The sequence below is a fragment of the Harpia harpyja genome, chromosome 3 (genome assembly GCF_026419915.1).
Source record: "Harpia harpyja isolate bHarHar1 chromosome 3, bHarHar1 primary haplotype, whole genome shotgun sequence".
Classification (NCBI taxonomy): Eukaryota; Metazoa; Chordata; class Aves; order Accipitriformes; family Accipitridae; genus Harpia; species Harpia harpyja.
Genome location: NC_068942.1, coordinates 44,301,911 through 44,318,397, shown reverse-complemented (window position 1 = coordinate 44,318,397; position 16,487 = coordinate 44,301,911). Strand labels below are relative to the sequence as shown.

The 16,487-nt window shown below is 45.8% G+C and overlaps 1 protein-coding gene across 6 annotated transcripts in view; it reads left to right on the top strand.

Annotated features, from left to right (window-relative positions):
* Positions 1 to 3,928: 3,928 nt before the first annotated feature.
* SMOC1 (SPARC related modular calcium binding 1) overlaps positions 3,929 to 16,487 on the top strand; it is a 139,121-nt gene continuing 126,562 nt past the window's right edge. For all 6 annotated transcript variants that reach the window (XM_052782337.1, XM_052782340.1, XM_052782339.1 and 3 more), the window contains exon 1: positions 3,929 to 4,152. In XM_052782337.1, the coding sequence (XP_052638297.1) occupies positions 4,048 to 4,152 (105 nt within the window). In that variant the 5' untranslated portion in view covers positions 3,929 to 4,047. The remainder of the gene's footprint in view (positions 4,153 to 16,487) is intronic.

Sequence of the window (16,487 nt, the reverse complement as noted above, 5' to 3'; positions counted from 1 at the left end):
ATCCCCCATATTCCTCTTTACTCCTTTTGTGACAAGAAGTGAACTAAATCTAGACCTGCTGCAGGAGCAACTGTAGCATCCACTAACATTAACTTGGTCCCTAAAAGCAATTACCTCATATCTGAAGGCAGCAGATTATTCTATACTGAAAGTGTGAGTAATCGTTTCTACTAAAAGTGTGCAAGAGGGTATACGTTCCCTGATGGAAGCTGTGGCAGACAGATCCCGTGACGGTTCTGTTCTGGGTGCCAATACTGTTCAAAAGAGGACAGTGATCTTCTGAAACTTGTCTGAGGACAAGACAAGCAGATGCAGAGGCAAATAATCAAAGCAATCAAACATTTCTCCCTGAACAGTTGTCAAGACCACCAATATATACGTCCTGTGCCATGGGTTTGCGGTGGTGCACATGATATGCATGCACCATAGCAACAAGATATTAATCATCAACACATACAGGCACATGTTGGGGTAAGTCTTCAGAGGTGCAAGTTGTAGGCTGTACCTGGTATACAGAACAAGCCCCAACGGTACCAGTTTCAGTGCTACCTCCAGCAGCATTGCATAGTTGAATTCATTACAGCTGGGCTTACATCTACCTCGGAAGGATCCGAACATTGGGCCTGGCATATGAATGCCTGGACATGAAGAACAACTTCCCTTCTAGTTCCATGCCCCTCTCTCTTTGTAGTTTTCAGTTAAACACCCTGGGCAAGTTCTTTGCTGGTGAGACACCACTGACTGAAGTGGCACTGTGCCAGCACAGCATCTGGCACTGCATCCTCAGAGTGATGGCAAGGATTTTTGGAAGAGCTCAGGCGAGAAGGTTAGGCGCCCAATTCCTCTTACGTTTGGACACTAGCCTCCTCTCAGCTCATCAGCATCTCTGCAATGCCACTGATGCCCAAGGCAGGCACTTCCTGCTTGCCACCAACCTGGGGAGAATTAACAGACAATTTAGTGGTACAAAACTTTCTGTTTCAGCAGTTTGTTTTATTTACCTAGATTTTTCTTTGAAGATGGCACACCAGTAAAGTGCACCTATACCAACCCGAGTACCAGGCCCAGTATGCTGAAGAGTTAGGCACGCATTTTCAGTGGTGAAGGTGATTCACCCCCTGGAACAAAGACGTGTAGTCTCTCTCTTGCTGGTGTCTTTAAACTGGGGCTGGATGTCCTCCATCCACCTGGATGGTGCTTCGCTAAGGTTTTTGGGCTCAGAACAGCTCAGTGAAATTTAATGGTTGTGAGATAGGCCAGGCTGTGGAGTCCCTTCTGGCCTGGTTATTGCACTATGGCAGTTACTATCTGCAAAGGAAATACACACGCCCACAGAGAAACACCTGGCCATGGGAATATTGGTCAAGGCTGGAAGTACATGCTGCAAGGTTATGAACAGCTTTGACCATAAAGGGGTCAAAAGGTTCTGTTACTGGGAATTTCTGACCTTCTCCGGAACTTATACTCGGTGTTAAATTGCTGCTGGTGTCAGGGCCTCATAGGGATTGGAGGGTAGGCTTCCAGTGTAGCTGGTATCCTCTGTTAGGGAACAGGAAAACAACCATTTTTTCATGGTGGTAATGAGTATTTACATAGCAGAGAGATCCTGGTATGCATGGGTTTGTCTGTGGAAAATACACCAAAGACAGACATCCACGTTTAAAGTGCAAGTGATAAAGAACACATGAAGGCATCACACAAAATAGGTCAGATGCAAAAAAACTCCCTATGAAACTGGAGAGGTGGAATGTAGGCAAGTGGGATATTGTTATCTGGACTGGAATTTAATCAAGACTTAACTATGAGGTGATGTGGTACTTCAGTAGTGGGATCACCGCCTCAACAAAACTGTACTAGATTCTGCCTGTCTTTTCACAGATGTCAGGTGTGCACTGGTATAACTTGTCCAGCCTCAACAGAGCTGATCCTGATGTACATAAGGACACTCATATTCAGATTTCCCAGCTCTCCCCCTTCTCTTCCCCTCAAGGTCTCTCTGCTCATGTCATGTGGAATGGCAGAAGTTCAGGTGTGTATCAGAGAGACTTTGAAATGGAAAATCAGAGGATACCGCAGGTCATATTGAAGAAGAGCTGGCAAAGCTTAGGACCAGGATAGCAAAGTGGTGAGGGTTAGGACTAAGGTACATCGGTAGGCTTGTATGGGGTGCTGGGTTTGGAGCTCCAGAGAGATCTGCAAGCCAAGAATAATGAATGCTGGCAGAGCTCCGCATGAGTAACAAACGGCTTATCCTGCCTAGGCTAATGACAAAATGTTACGTACTGGCATTTTTTAAATAAATACTTTTTTTTTTTTAAAAGAAAAGAAAGATTAAAGCAACCGCTATAGCTAAACACCCTGCTTTGCTCTGATAAGATGCCAGAATTATATGACTTCTACTGTGTAACAAGGTTCTTTGTGTGGGCGTAGCAGCCCCTCCCCATACCTAGCGGATACACTCTAGGGAATTTTTACAAGTGTGAGTATTGCCTCTTGTAAGGTCACTGAGTAAAGTTAAATACGTTGTATGAAGAAATTGCATGTCTTCTGTGTTTCCATAAGAGCACCCCAAAGCAGTCCCACAAAAAGGTTATCATCACTATTATGTGCACAGCAATGACCTCCCATGCACATTGTTTTGGGAAATATTGGGCCTCTGCCCTGCCATGCTCTCCATCAAACTCATGCTTGTAATTTAAAAATGAAGGACTCAATGTAAATGCAAGTCAGTCCACTTCACAAGATACCGCTGTCACTCAGTCAGCAGGTAGACAGAGGCTTGGCATTGCTCCCCGCCTCCATTGCTCAGGGTCTACAGCTTACTGCCATTATGCTGCCGCAGTACTTCTCTCTCTTTGGCTCCTAATCGGACAGATGTGCCTGCAGAGACTGGGCCCAGCCGGTAGATGCATGTCCATTTTTCCCCTGCTCCGGCTCCACAGCTGCACCCACTCGCCTGTTGTGTGACGCAACACTGACTTTCTACCCATGCTTCCCATTATCAAGTGCCTGGTTATGCTTGGACATATTGGGAGTCACATGCAGCCTGGAAGGGCTTGTTGTCTCAAGAGATGTCAAACTTGATCTGGGGATGGTTTTCCGGGTGCAAGGTGTGTATTGCCAAAGACCCCAAGCGTATCACCTCCACGGCAAGGTCCCCAGGCTTCGCTGGGCAAGGTAGAGCAACGGTCCGTGGGGCTACTTTTGCAGTTGGGAAAGGAGGGGGAAGATCTTCAGGGACGGGTAGTCTCTATGGTTGTGGGCCACCCGTGCTTTGAGCCCTGGCATGGCGGTGACAAGACACTCCCGGAGACACGAACCTGTTTCTACAGCAGCCTTTGCCCAAGAGTGCCGAACCAAAGGAAAAGGGTATGTGGACCATGAGGGAACTTCCTACGCCAAATTGACTTGCTCGTTGGCCCGGCCCGACTGCACGGCTCAGCTGTCACTGCCACGGCCAGCCGCCGCCGCGGGGCTGGGGCCGGGGATGCCCAGCAGGGCTCTGGGGCGGGCGGCGGAGCCCGGCAGCCCCTCGGCGAGTGCTGGTCGTCTACCGCAGCCCCGCCGGGGCTGCCTGGCACCCGCGCACCCCGTCAGCCGCTGAGGAAACTGCTCGCCCCTCGCCGGGCCGCCGGCAGCACCGCGGCCGCCCGGGGCCAACCTGCGCCGCCCGCCTCACACCCGGGAGCGGCGGCGGGGCGGGGTGGAGTAGGGCGGGGCGGACGGCCCTGCCTCCCCGCCATTGGCTGCAGCCCGCGGCGACCGCGCTGCCATAGGTGCGCGCCGCAGTCAGTGGCGCCCGGCCCCGCCCCGCCGCGGCTTTATAACGGGCATCCCCATGGCCGAGGCGGGTAACCTGCCGTGGCGGGAGGGGGCAGAGCCGGCCAGGGGCACCGCGCGCGCCGCCGGCCAACGGACACGCCGCCGCCGCCCAACGGACACGCCGCCGCCGCCGGGCTGAGGGGCGGCCGCCCGGGAGAGCCGCCTCCGGTGGCCGCAAAGCCCCGCCGTCCCGCCGCTACGCCGCCGCCGCCCCCCCGAGGGACGATGGTGCCGCGGGCCTGGCGCAGCGCGGGGGCTCGCTCGCTCCTGCTGGCGCTGCTGCTGGTGTATCTGCCTCAGGGTCGCGGCCACCGAGCCACGGGGCCCCGGGTAAGTGAGCCGCCGCCCCGGCGGCGGGGCTGCCTTTCTCCCGCCCGCCCCGCCGCGGCAGGTTGCCCTGCCCCCGGCCCGCCGCCCCCGCGCCCTGTCAGCGCCGCAGGTGAAGCCCTGGCGCTCGCCGCCGGGGAGCCCCGGCCGCCCCCGCCCCGCGGCGGGCACGCAGCGCCTCCCGGCCCGGCTCCCCGCGGGCGCAGACCCTCGGAAGGGCCTCCCCGCTCCTTAAAAGCCGGGTACCGGCTGAATGCGCGAAGTATGTCCATCGGTATGACTCGTTGGTATTTATTGCAGAAAAAAAGGAGGGGGGGGGAGTTGGCAGGCTGTGTTTTTATATTGCTCCTCTTGCGTTTAATGTAGCCCCTGTTCCTAGCGCAGAGCTTTAGGACTTTTTTTTTTTTATGTTCCCAAGTAGGGATTAAATGAATCTCTGCAATAAAGCTAGATGCATTCAGCCCAGACTTCTCCCCGTAGGAGTCTAGCTCTGTTTTTTTAATCTGACAATGTTTGACTCTTACTGGGGCTGTTAATTTCACTTACCAAACTCTTACATTGCTCTGGGGGAGAACCAACATCTTTTCTAAATATGGTCCTCCCAGTGAGCTAATGTTACCACTGCAGCACCGCTACCGAGTAGTATGAGAGCTTTCAATTATAAAGCTGCAAAACAGTAGCTGTTCTTCAGCCAATGCTGCAATAAAAGCACTGCTCTGGGTAAGTGGAAAAACTTGATCTCTCTGCAGGCGTGTTGGATGCATTGACCATGTGCATTCTTGACCCATCAATCTGAAATGCTATGAAATGTAGTACCTAATTAACTTACACCATGGTTAGGCAAGACAAGGAGCCTTTGGAATCCCTACTCAGCCAAAGTATAGCAATAAGGGATTTTAGTGCAACGTTCTAGTTTTTTTAATAGAAGCACTGTTTGACTGTGATGGCTATTAAATGCTTCTTAGAGCTATGGAAAGTGTACTGGCTGCACTGGTGTCCTTATGTTCAGCTGTGCTGTGTAGCCTCTTTTACGGCCAGATGTGTAACAGCAACTGTTAGAACGTGGCAGATCAGAACTAGTGTGTGCCATAAATTCTTGGAGACCTGTTTTAAAGGATGGGGAAACATAGGGGTGCTTATGCATATATCTGTATTACCCGATATCAAGCATAAACCTCAAAATTGGAGTGGTGCCAAATAAAGAGGAGCTTTGAGGTGTAAGTAAGAGTCAGGCTGGATGACTAGGGCCCTTCATCAGCACTGGTATCTAAATGCTTTAATGAAGAGCAATTGAAACAAAGAACAAAACAAAAAATCCTGATGGCAGTGCATAATTGCACAATGAGCCTGTCTATCAAACAGTTTCCATATATGACATTTTTAAATACTGTACTTTACAAGGCAGTATAATTGCTCCCTGTGCTGTGTCGTCTTTGGAGTGGGAGCTACTTCAGGAGAGTGGAAAACCAAACACAAAGGACTACTGATTTACTTTTTGCTTGAAGTAAGAGAACTGACTTTGCTGTTTCTCTGACTTTGCTATTTCTCCCTTCATGACTGGGGGAGAATATCAGCTGTGAGCACCAATGTCTACAGTTCTGTAGAAAGATGTGCCTCAAAGTTTTAACTTACGAGCTCTTAAATGGAAGGCTGTGAACTTTCAGGATGTTTAACTCATGAAGCCTGTCTTCTCACCCTTTTAAGTGTCATGCTTAAGTGGAGGTGGGGAGTTTGGTTTACTCATTTGCAACTATGTTGATTGATACCATAAGCCCCTGAGCTTCATCTCTTCTTGTGATTAGACATTGCCAGTAAAGTTGTCATTAGTATAAAGGTGCCATACTTTAGATTCCAATGTACACAAGAAAATTCTTTATTATTCAGTTTTCAATGATAATTATCAAGTTACACCAGTGTTTCTCATGCTGACTTTTGATCAAGAGTGTATTCCTGTCAGGAACGCTCCCTGGATGGGGAGGAGTGTGTGTGTGTCAGTATTGCAGTTCTGGGGTCTGATCCTGTAGGTGTTCAATTGCTAGGTGTGATATTTACCCTTTCACACTTTCTTTTTTGTATGGTAAGCACTAGAACTACAATACTTGCAAGCTGAAATGCTTTTAAAGGTGAACAGAAGTTTTTAATCCTACTCAGTGAGTTTAAATGAGCAGCAGTGATGCTTGAAGCAAGTTCCTGATCTTTTGCCTTGCATTTCCCTCTTACTACTGTAGTGTTGCTGCTAAGCTTAGGCAGCCAGCACTGTCACTGAATACCCGGGCAGAGGAGTAAGTCTCGCTACTGTTTGCAGAAGATTATGAAAAGCTAAGGGTATTGAAGGATATGGGTATATCTATGTCTCTTGTGCCAATAAGGGATCAAACTTTCAGATGAAGCAAGTTAATTCAAGATGGTTACTTGAATACCAAGGTAAATTACAAGTGCAGCTAGTATCTATGGGCCTGCTGAGGTACTTCTGGCTCTGAAAAGATGTACAAAGCTTGCTGTTTTCTGTTATAGTAAAACTATGAGCAGTGACATGAATCCCTTAGACTTGGGAAGTGTCAATGACCTGTAGGAAACATCTGGCTTTTGTACATACACTGTGGCCCACTGACAGTTAATAACATCTATCCCCAGTGAAGGCCCATAGTAAGTCTAATATCTTGGGTGTTCTAGAAATAACTAGGAAGCCCGAGGCTGTTGTGTGACTTGTTTCCTCACTTGACAGACTCTAGAACAGCTTCTGCTGTGTTAGGCAATTGCTTGGTCACTTCTAGTCTTGTAGGTCTAAAGAGCATTGTGGAAGCAATCAACTGACTATACTTGGAAAATGTCTGTCTGAAGGATGTTGCCTTCTGGAAAAAGATAATCAGGCTTTACTTTCTATTTGTATTCACTTCCTGTGTGCCTCTCTCTCTCTGCTGGCATGAGATCTGGAGTTGTGTGACAAGCCAGGTGTTGCTGTTTCCCTTCCTTGGCCCCAAAGTGATAGATGGGGAGCTTGACTGGGCTGGCTCGTGCATCACCTACTATGTGGTGCATTTGAGCAGTACTCTTTCATAGCAGAATAAATAGATTGTGCCACTAAGGTCTGTTTTCTCCCATCTGGACAATAAATTGTGACCTTTGTCTTTCTAGTTCAGAAAGATAGATCTGTGTAGGCCCCTGCTTTTTGAGTGTAATGCTTGACCATTATGAACTTGCTCCATTTATGGCAGAGAACTGTTGGTGGCAGTAATGACAAATACTAGCATAGGAAAATGGTGGGTGCTTACGGAAGGAGCAGAACATGACTGTGGCAGTCAAAAGCTGTTCTGGAAGATTGGGGATCTGTACCCCCCAGTGACTGCAGAGGACTAAGAAATGGGAGGGCAGGGCAGTCACTGTAACTTTCTTCCTAGTTTCATGTATGGAAACACGCAATGTACATCCTTGAAGGCATGCTGGTTGGAGATGGGGGGGACATTCCAGTTCAGTGCTGTTGTGAAGGGAGGTAGTAGATAGTAAAACTATGAAGATACCCACAGATTCCAGTGTATAAACTGGAGTGCCACAGAGCAATGGGAATTCCCTGCTGCAGCTGGCTAGTTAGAACCCCAAATAAGAACCTTGATAAAAAGTGCTGAAAAGGTTCCGGCAGCTTTGCCATTCCCTCTGGAGGAGCAAGCAGCATTGCAGCTTGTGCCAAGGAGCCTGTGTTCCGCTGTGTGTTCTCACTGTAGCCCTGCTGGGAGGGTTCCACAAAGCAGGTGTCTTTACACATGCTCTACTAAAATTAGGGAGACTGTGTTCTTCATGGTGGGAAGAAATTAGAAAAGGACATATGATAAAAATGTAAAGCAAAGGGCTCCATATGAAGATCTAGAACAGAAGAGTGAAACTTAGGATAGGTTTTCAATGGCTGAATTTTGTTTCTTGGTTTGAGCTTAATCATCGCTGTGCATTGCAAAGGTCTACACTGATAAGTAACGACTGAAGCACTTTAATGTTTTAGATTTCCTTACTGTTGGAAAGACTCATTTTAGTGAAGGAATAAGTACCTGAAGGCAAGTCTTTAGAAAAAGCATCCTCTGACAGGACAGATTTGTTACCCTATGGCAAATAGCTTTTGGTTACAGATACTCTGTTTTGGTTGGGCAAGAGATGTTCTTCCCTAAGTGGAAGCTCTAATTGTATATAGAGCTATACTAATTATTTCTCTCTCTCTCTCCTTGTTCCTATTTAGACCTTTAACGTTGGACAGCTGAATTCCTTGATGTGTACCAAAGAAACTGATCCGACTTGCTTTTTATACATTATGCAACTGTGTTGAAAAACAGGATTAATTCTTGTGTGGAGAAGTATTAAAACATTATGTTCCAATACATTCCTGTTCTAAACAGGAAAACACTGTAGGATCCAACTTGCTCTGTGTAGTCTTAGAGTTGGTGTTTTAGTTGCCTGAGCTGAGTTGGCTACGAGAATATTTCACTCATGTTAATGACCTTTGTTGCTGTGAAAGATTTCTTGCCACCAAAAGATTTGATACAGAAAAGGAAACTGCTCATGTATTTCTGCTGGTGGTGGCAGCAAGCTCGGTAGCTGGTGGAACAACTACAGTGATAACCTCTTGGACTAGTTTTCAAGTTTCTAGCACTAGTCATGTGCTAAGGTAATCTTCACTGCCATCAGTGCAGAGCAGATGCTGTCTTGGCTTCTTTCATTTCCAGATAGCCTGAAGCAATTGGTAAGATGACTGTAAACCTCATTTCAGTGGTATAGTAGCTCTGGAATATTAATATTGCTGTTTAAATATCTTAGAAGTTCTTATCCTGCCATCGCAAACTAATTGTGACATTACTATGTCAAAAAACCCCAAACAAACAAAAACCCATTTGTCTCCTACTTGGCTGCTGAATCCCCAGTTCTTCTGGGGCTGGCACATCTGACAGTGCAGTTAAGTGTTACACAATAAACTTTATGCTTATATTAAAAGCTAAACATGGAGCCAACACAGGTGAAACTGAAGCTAATCCCTGAAGGCTGCTGTGCCAACTGTCACACTTAGCCTCCTGTGTGACAGCATGATGGCTTCCTGTTGGAGCCCCCCAGCAGCTGCCACAAGGTCTCTGGTACTGACAACCAGGGACTCTGTGGCACAGCAGACCTTGAGCAAAGCTTGGTGTGCAGTGGTGGTAGTTTACTGCTTTGTTATCGAGTGAAGTTCTGGCAGGGAAGCGGATGTTCCAACTTGTGACTTGAACTATGAAGCCTACTTTGTTGTTGCATTACAAGCTTAACTACTGTTGTTGCATTGATAGGACTCTAAGCTTCCTAAGCTTGTTTGTGAGAAGCTCTTCCATTTGTGGAGTTCTTGCCCCAACACTGAAGGCTGCCTTTGCTGTGGGTGAATCACTTTCCTGCTGGAACTTCCTAGGTAAGGTGTGAGGTCACTGTGAGATGTTTGCTTACACAGAGAAACTACCAGGATGTGATGAATGTGGTTTGTAACTGTCTCTGTCTTCTGACTGGCTCACATGAGCAGTCCAGGCTCGTGTTCAGCAGCTTGCATGTGAGCTCTGTGAAACTTTTTGTGTGTGGTGGCTTTACTGCCTGTAGGTATGAGAAGGGAGTATTCTGGCACGGAAAACCTTCTGGTCATGACTGAGAGTGCAACTCTGCCCTCTCTTTTTGGGGAGGCATTGTAGCCATAGGAGAGTAACAGCAGGAAAGCATAGCTAGTCACACCAGAGTGTAAAGCTTGCACTCAGGGCAGTGAAAACAACCACCCACCATACAAAGGAGCTCTTTGTATGTGACCTCATGTAGGCTATCTGCGGCTCTTCAGCCTGAGAGCAGTCAGCTCCCTCAGGATGAGGCCTTACCTTGAAATTGGGCTCATGGCTCCTGTCTTGGATGGTTTTTCTCCTTATCAGAGTAGCCTCTGATGCAACTTGGACTCCTGTGGGATGCTGCAGTAACACTGTGGGTAGTGTTAGCGATATTCATGAGCATTAGAGAAGAATCATCTGCTCATTTGAGGAAAACATTGCCTTGTATAGTGGGCCTGCCCACTGACGAATGCTATTCCTTACACAATTGAGGAGACAAATATGGTTGTTATGCTCCCCTACAAGAATTGCTGAGGGAGGCTTGTGCTATCTGAGTAAAAGGCCTACGTACTGGAAGTGCAGTCCCTACAGTGTGTGTGTGTATGGGTGATGGAGCAAACAGAGGCTTTGGCTTATAAAGGGATTCATTCTAGTCTGCGTGACCCTTCCAAGGTGGCCTCAAGACTGGTCTGGTCCTGACTGGATGATGCTAAGGTGCCAGTGGTAGCCTGGAGTAACAGCCTTGGTGGAAGGTGGTTCTGTCAGATGTTTCTCATGATGGCTTCTCTGGGGCAGTTGTGCTTTTGTCTACAGAGCAGTGGCCTAGAAGCCCCCATAAGCCTCCAAATGCCTGCACTGTCAAACTCTTCCCTGGTGGTCTCCCAGCTGTAGCCTGCTTAGAAGGACATGCCTGCATGTTGGGTTTATGCATTTTTGCCTCCCACTGGCTTGTGGCTGAGCCAGCTGCTTTTGAGAGCCCACTGACAGGTGTTCTCATTTGGAGTGGCACGTAGCTATGCAGTGGGGAAGTGAGTGGTAGGTGTGACAAGAGAGTGAACTTAGACCTTGAGGGAAAGCACCTGTGCCTGGAGATGGGAAAATAATGTTAGTTACTATAGGAACAGAGGCTGCATCATTAAAGGTTGGCTCAGAGTTTTGTCAAGTAGAGTCTGGCAGCAAAGCCTAGACAAGCTACCCATCAGTGCTGCTGGCAGACTCTTCCATGCAGGTGGAGGAAGCCATACAGAAACTGGTGTGTGTAGGCAGATAACTTGCTCTGCCATGGGCACCCAGACTCCTCTCCTGGGCTGGAGCTGGAGTTCCTGAGGAGCAACTACTGCCTCTGGATGAAGAACACGAATGAATGAGAGCAGGACAGTAGTACACAGGTAAGTGCCACAGAGTGCCACACTGCTCAGTACTTGAGCACAGACCCAGACCATGTGCCACGGTTCTGTAAACTGGGTTGCCTTGCACCAAAATCTTTGACTTGGAGTGGCTAAGGGGAAAGCAGCAGACTGTCTGCATGCAACATGCTTTCTGTGCAAGGCATAGACTGAATCTATTCACCGTTTTCAGAGTGGAGGAAGCCTGCTGTTCTGTGCCACTGAGACATTTGATTAAAGCTGGGGTGGAGGGGGGTGGTAAAAGCGAGGGCTTTCTCATGGGTGAGCTTCTGATAGAAAGAATCACAGGAAGTGGAAGGGAAGGTGCATAGGAATAAGGAAGATGGGGAAGCAGGACAGATGAAATAACTTGCTTTTCTGAGGTTTTTCTTGGCCACTGGTCCAGTTAATGGTAGTTGGAATCATATCGAGAGAGAAGTGCTGATCTTCAAATAGGGGGGAGAGGTTCCAAGCACTTAGTGGGCAGATTTGGTTTCAGAGTTTCTTTTGGCCACCAGTCCTCTGTTACCATTAGCTGGGTCACAGACTAGAAGGAATGTGGAAAATGTTGCCCATCCCTGTTCCATGACTGAGATCAATCACTTGAATTGCATGGGGAAGCCATACTCTGCCTTCTGATGAGAAAAGTCCACTAGCTTAGCTGCTATACTTAGGCTTGTTGTGATGTGTGGAATAGTGCTTCTTCTATAATCTTGTGGAGTTCTAGAATACTGGGTTAAGAACTTTTTCTTTGGTTGTACAGAGAACCTGAAATAAGAGATCATCTGATCCTTCAGTTATAATTCTAATACTTTAAGGTTTGACACTCCAGCAAGTGAAAATAATCCAATACAGTCTTAATGTAAAAGTAACTATCGTATGTTCTACAGCCACCATGAAACTGAGCAGACTCATGGCTGTTCCTTGGGCTGCAGAAGCAGCAGTGTGGCTACCTCTGGTATAGAGGGAGGAGTGAACCAGGAATCAAATAGATAAGCATACTCAGGTGAAAACACCTGGTAAAGGTAGTGGTATCCTTTAATGTACAACAGGGACACATGCCTAGGAAAGATGTCCAGATGTACACTATCTCTAGATCTTGCTTCTGTGTGTACCAGATACACACTAGTCAGAAGCAGATAGGATGATAATCTTTTGTTGCATCATAGACTTGCTTGAGTAGCATGAAGATTAAAGAGCCTACTCTAGCTGGTACATCAAACCGTTTCCCTTCCTATTTCTTTGAAGCGGATTTACATGCAGTCTATACTTAGGCTTAAACAAATACTTGGTGGAATGAGGTGCAGTTTAAGAACTAAAAAGCCAGAAGCTCTTGGGTGTAATTTCCAAGTGGAGGACATTAAATGAGTTGGAGTTTGTAGATACTGGGCAGATAAAGGGGTTTCTGTCTGTGCCAAGTAGCTACTTCTGATTTAGGTCTAGTTGCCATACAGAATGGTGGTAACTTGTTGGCTTTTGCCTGGAGTTTTGCATTTGGCTTATTCCTCTGCTCTTAAAAGTTGCAAAAGTAGATAAGCTGTGTGCAAAAGGAGCTTTTAAAAATGTGTATGTGTCTGGAACACTAAAGGATAATATGCTCCGAACTTGTAAGGGAAAGATGAGTTTTAATGTGTACATTTCTCAGTCTTAGTGGAAGCAAAATGCTTCTAAGGTAGAAGTCCATAAGACTGATACGTATGAAATGAACAGGGCTGTTTGTAGCAAAAAAGCAGTGTTCATTGCACACAGTTCTAGATATTAACTTCACTTGTTTCCCTTTCTGTGTCTTAATATAAAAATATGTAAATGTAGAACAACTTGCTCCACCCTTTTAACTTAAACAGTACTGATATCTACCTCCAAGGCTTTGGAGTTCTGTTAGGTAAGGGATCTGGTGTAAGGCAGTAATGCAGCACTGCTGCTATATCTTCCTGCTGTTGTAGTAAACTGTAGCCAGTAGGATTCTCAGCGCTGCTGCTGGTGGTGTTATTTGCCCTCAATTAGATGCAATTGCATCTATTCAGATGCAATCTGAAGTATTCCTGATAATTATGCTAGATGCAGAAATCTATCCTGCTAGAGCTTTAACTTAGCTTCTGAAAGCAGTTGCCATGGGATAGGATATCTTAAGTGCACTGCACATGTGTACAAGTCCATGGGTTTACTTGACTGTAAGAGAATGGTGCTTCTGGCGGTACCTAAAGGCCTCAGGTTATGCTAGAGGTGCTGTCCTGCAGCTTTATAGGTAAAATCTGAAGTGATGGCAAAGTGGCTACTGCTTATATGAATAGGTAATACCTAATAGTGGAAGAAGGTATTTCAGTGGTGGTTGTGCTACCTAACGAGTGGCTCATGTTTTCCATACGGGGATAAACATTGAAGGAATTTGCTATGAATTTTTCTCAGGGTTGCTACCAGCATTCCTCTGACTTTGTCAGTGTCTATGCGCTATCTTTCCTTTACTATTACACAGGTACAGCCAGTATTTTTAGGAGCAGGAATCACACACTTAGGTGCAAGATTGGAAGTCAAAGCTGTCTTCTATAGGCTTTAGCTTGTTAGGTGCTCTGTATAGCCAGTGATGTTCTGCTGCATTGAGGCGGGATGTTCTCTCAGTGGCAGTAACTGGTCTTGCACTTACTTTACTCTTCCTAGTTTAAGCTTGAACTGTAGGAGTAGTAGCTGCAATTTCTACAGATGTTTACAAAATGGACATAAACATACTTTGCTGCTGGTAGCTTATTAATCATTGTCTGGAATTATGTCAGCCTAAATTTATTTTTTTGGATGCTCATCTTCAGGAACTTCCAGGGAGGTGAGCATTTTCTTCACAGTCAACTCTGAAAGTGCTTTATGCTCCAACTTGGTGGTGGTTTTCTTTTTTAAATTAAGGACTTTTCCATTGATGCAGGCCAGTTGCCTCCAAAGTAGTCTGGATGTTACTGGCTGTAGCTGTTGAAGTTTTCCAAGGCTGCCAGGTTTTGTCCTTGGTTCTTCTGAGGTAACAAGTGTATTGGCAGAAAAAAATTGTATTCTCCTGGACTTGAGCTGTCACCTAAGCTACTAGCCTTCTTAAAACTTGCAGAGTTTTTAAAATCTAACTGCAGAAATTCTCCTGAACTTCACAGCTCACCTATCAGTTATGCACACTGAAAATCAGGATTACATTTAAGGTGGCTGATGGAGCTTTAAATAACTAGTCAAGTTAAATTTTTGCCATGTTGTCAATAGTATAGGTGCCTCTTGAGCGTGAATAGGATGGGGAGTGGGAAGCAATCAATGTGAAACTAGGGCTGCTGGTGCTTTTTTTGTCTTTGTCCTCAGTTGTCAATGAGTGTCTAAATTTCAGGGTTTTTATTGTGAAGGATAGATACCTAAAGGAGTTCCAAACTAGCTGGATTGGGAACAGAAAGAAGTTGAGCTTTTCTTTACAACAGAAGTGCTTCTTTACCTCAAGCACTTTGGCAGCAGTATTGGAACTGAAGCTAGCTATTGCTCATCAACATATTGCAGTGTATGGTTTGCAGACTTCTACTTGGGGTGTAAAAGCACCCATAGGACAAAGCACCTTAATTCATCTGCTCTGTTTGGTAAAATCTGTTAGTGTAAACACAGCTATAATGTGTAGCTATGTTAGCTTCATCCTCATAGGATAAGAGCTATCCTGGTTCATGTGTGTGTGGTTCTTGCATGAAGGTAAGTAAAAAAATAAAATCAGTCTCAACTTCCAAACTGAGTTTTGCCTGTAGAGTTAACTTCAGAAAAACTCAGTATGTTTTCTAGAACACTAGGGTTTTTTGCTGCTGAAATTGGAACTGAGTGGGAGGAAGAAAACTGCCACACTTGAGTAAATTTGAGCATTCTTAAAACCTGCCCTTCATCTCTGGAATTGACCCAGTTGTATGACAAGTACATCTTGGGCCCAAATATTTGAGACTCCACTCTAGCTTGAATAGCTGGTGAGTGTCAGAAGTAAACTAAGTTTTTTAATTTCCTGTTGGAACTCTAAGAATTTACCTAATAGTGTCCAAGATTTGCTTCTAGTTCTGCTGGCGTGAAGACAAACTAAAACCAAAAAAGCTTCCACAATTGCTTTATGTAACCCAGGGACTTCCCCCCTGCCCCACCTCCCCAGGAGCCCCAGAATAGATAGGAAGAGTTCACTAGGAAAATCCCATGCAATTTGCAAAGAGAAGGATTTTATTTTAGTTGAAGCTTTAAAACCACAAGCAACATTTGTGCTGATGAGTGAATGACAGTCCCAAATAGAAAGTCTAACTTCAGCTGTCAGCAGGTTTTTCTCTGTAGCAAAGAATACTGAGTTCCAAAGGCATATCTTTCTTTCCCTGTGTTAAAAAAAGATAGGTATCTTATCACAGTAACTGTTCTTCCTGTTAAACTCGATACCTTCTCAGGTGTCCCATGCAGCTCTTAGCTCATTATTGCTTTTCTTAAGAAAATGTCCACATCTGACCTTAAGTGGGGAACCTCCACTATAACTACTTCCAAGTTAACCTGCCCACTGATAGTGTCACCTTTAGAATAGCTATAGATGAAAAGTGTCTGACTAGCTTTTTCCTTATGTCCAGACTGTTGTCAAAATCTGCTCTACACCCTCCAAGATGTGTACTGTGTATGCCTCTGTTCAGGCAGGGCAAGGAGAGTGGGAGAACAGTTCTGAACTTGGTAGTTCTTGTTGAACACTGCCTGAAGCCTTCCTCCTGGCAAAGGTGAGTCCAACTTCAGGAATTCATGCTTTTCTTTGGAAATCACTGGGGCAAGTAAATCAAGTTAAACTGCACATACATATTCCACCTGACATGCTTTCCTTTGGTTTGTTCAGCTTTGATAAACTCTTCTCAGGTGTAGAGATGTAACCAATCTTTTGGTGCAATGATTAAGTGCAGCATGTCAGAGCAAATGCTAAAGATGACTTTCACTTCTCTTTCCTTGTCTTCACCTTGCATGAAACCATGGAAAATACAAGCACTTATATTCAGGAAGTGCCAGAAGGCTGATGATAGACAGGATGAGGTCACCTCAGATTAAGAGGACAAAATAGGGTGTTATCTTTGGCTTGACTCTGGTTAGTATTTATTAGAAAGCAAACCTAGGGATTACCACAAACAACCTAAGCCAAGCATGTCAACTCTTCACTGTACGGCAGACGAATGTTCATGCATATCCATGCATTTCCTAGGGCAACCAATTAGGATCAAGTGAGAAGAGATAATCTTGTTAAATCTCATGCCAATGTTCAGATGGGTAGAACCATACTTATCTAAAATTGCTTTAGTGGGACTTGCTAGTGGCTTTTGTTTCACTAGCAGATGCTGATGTAAAAATACAAGACTCTCTTGGCATC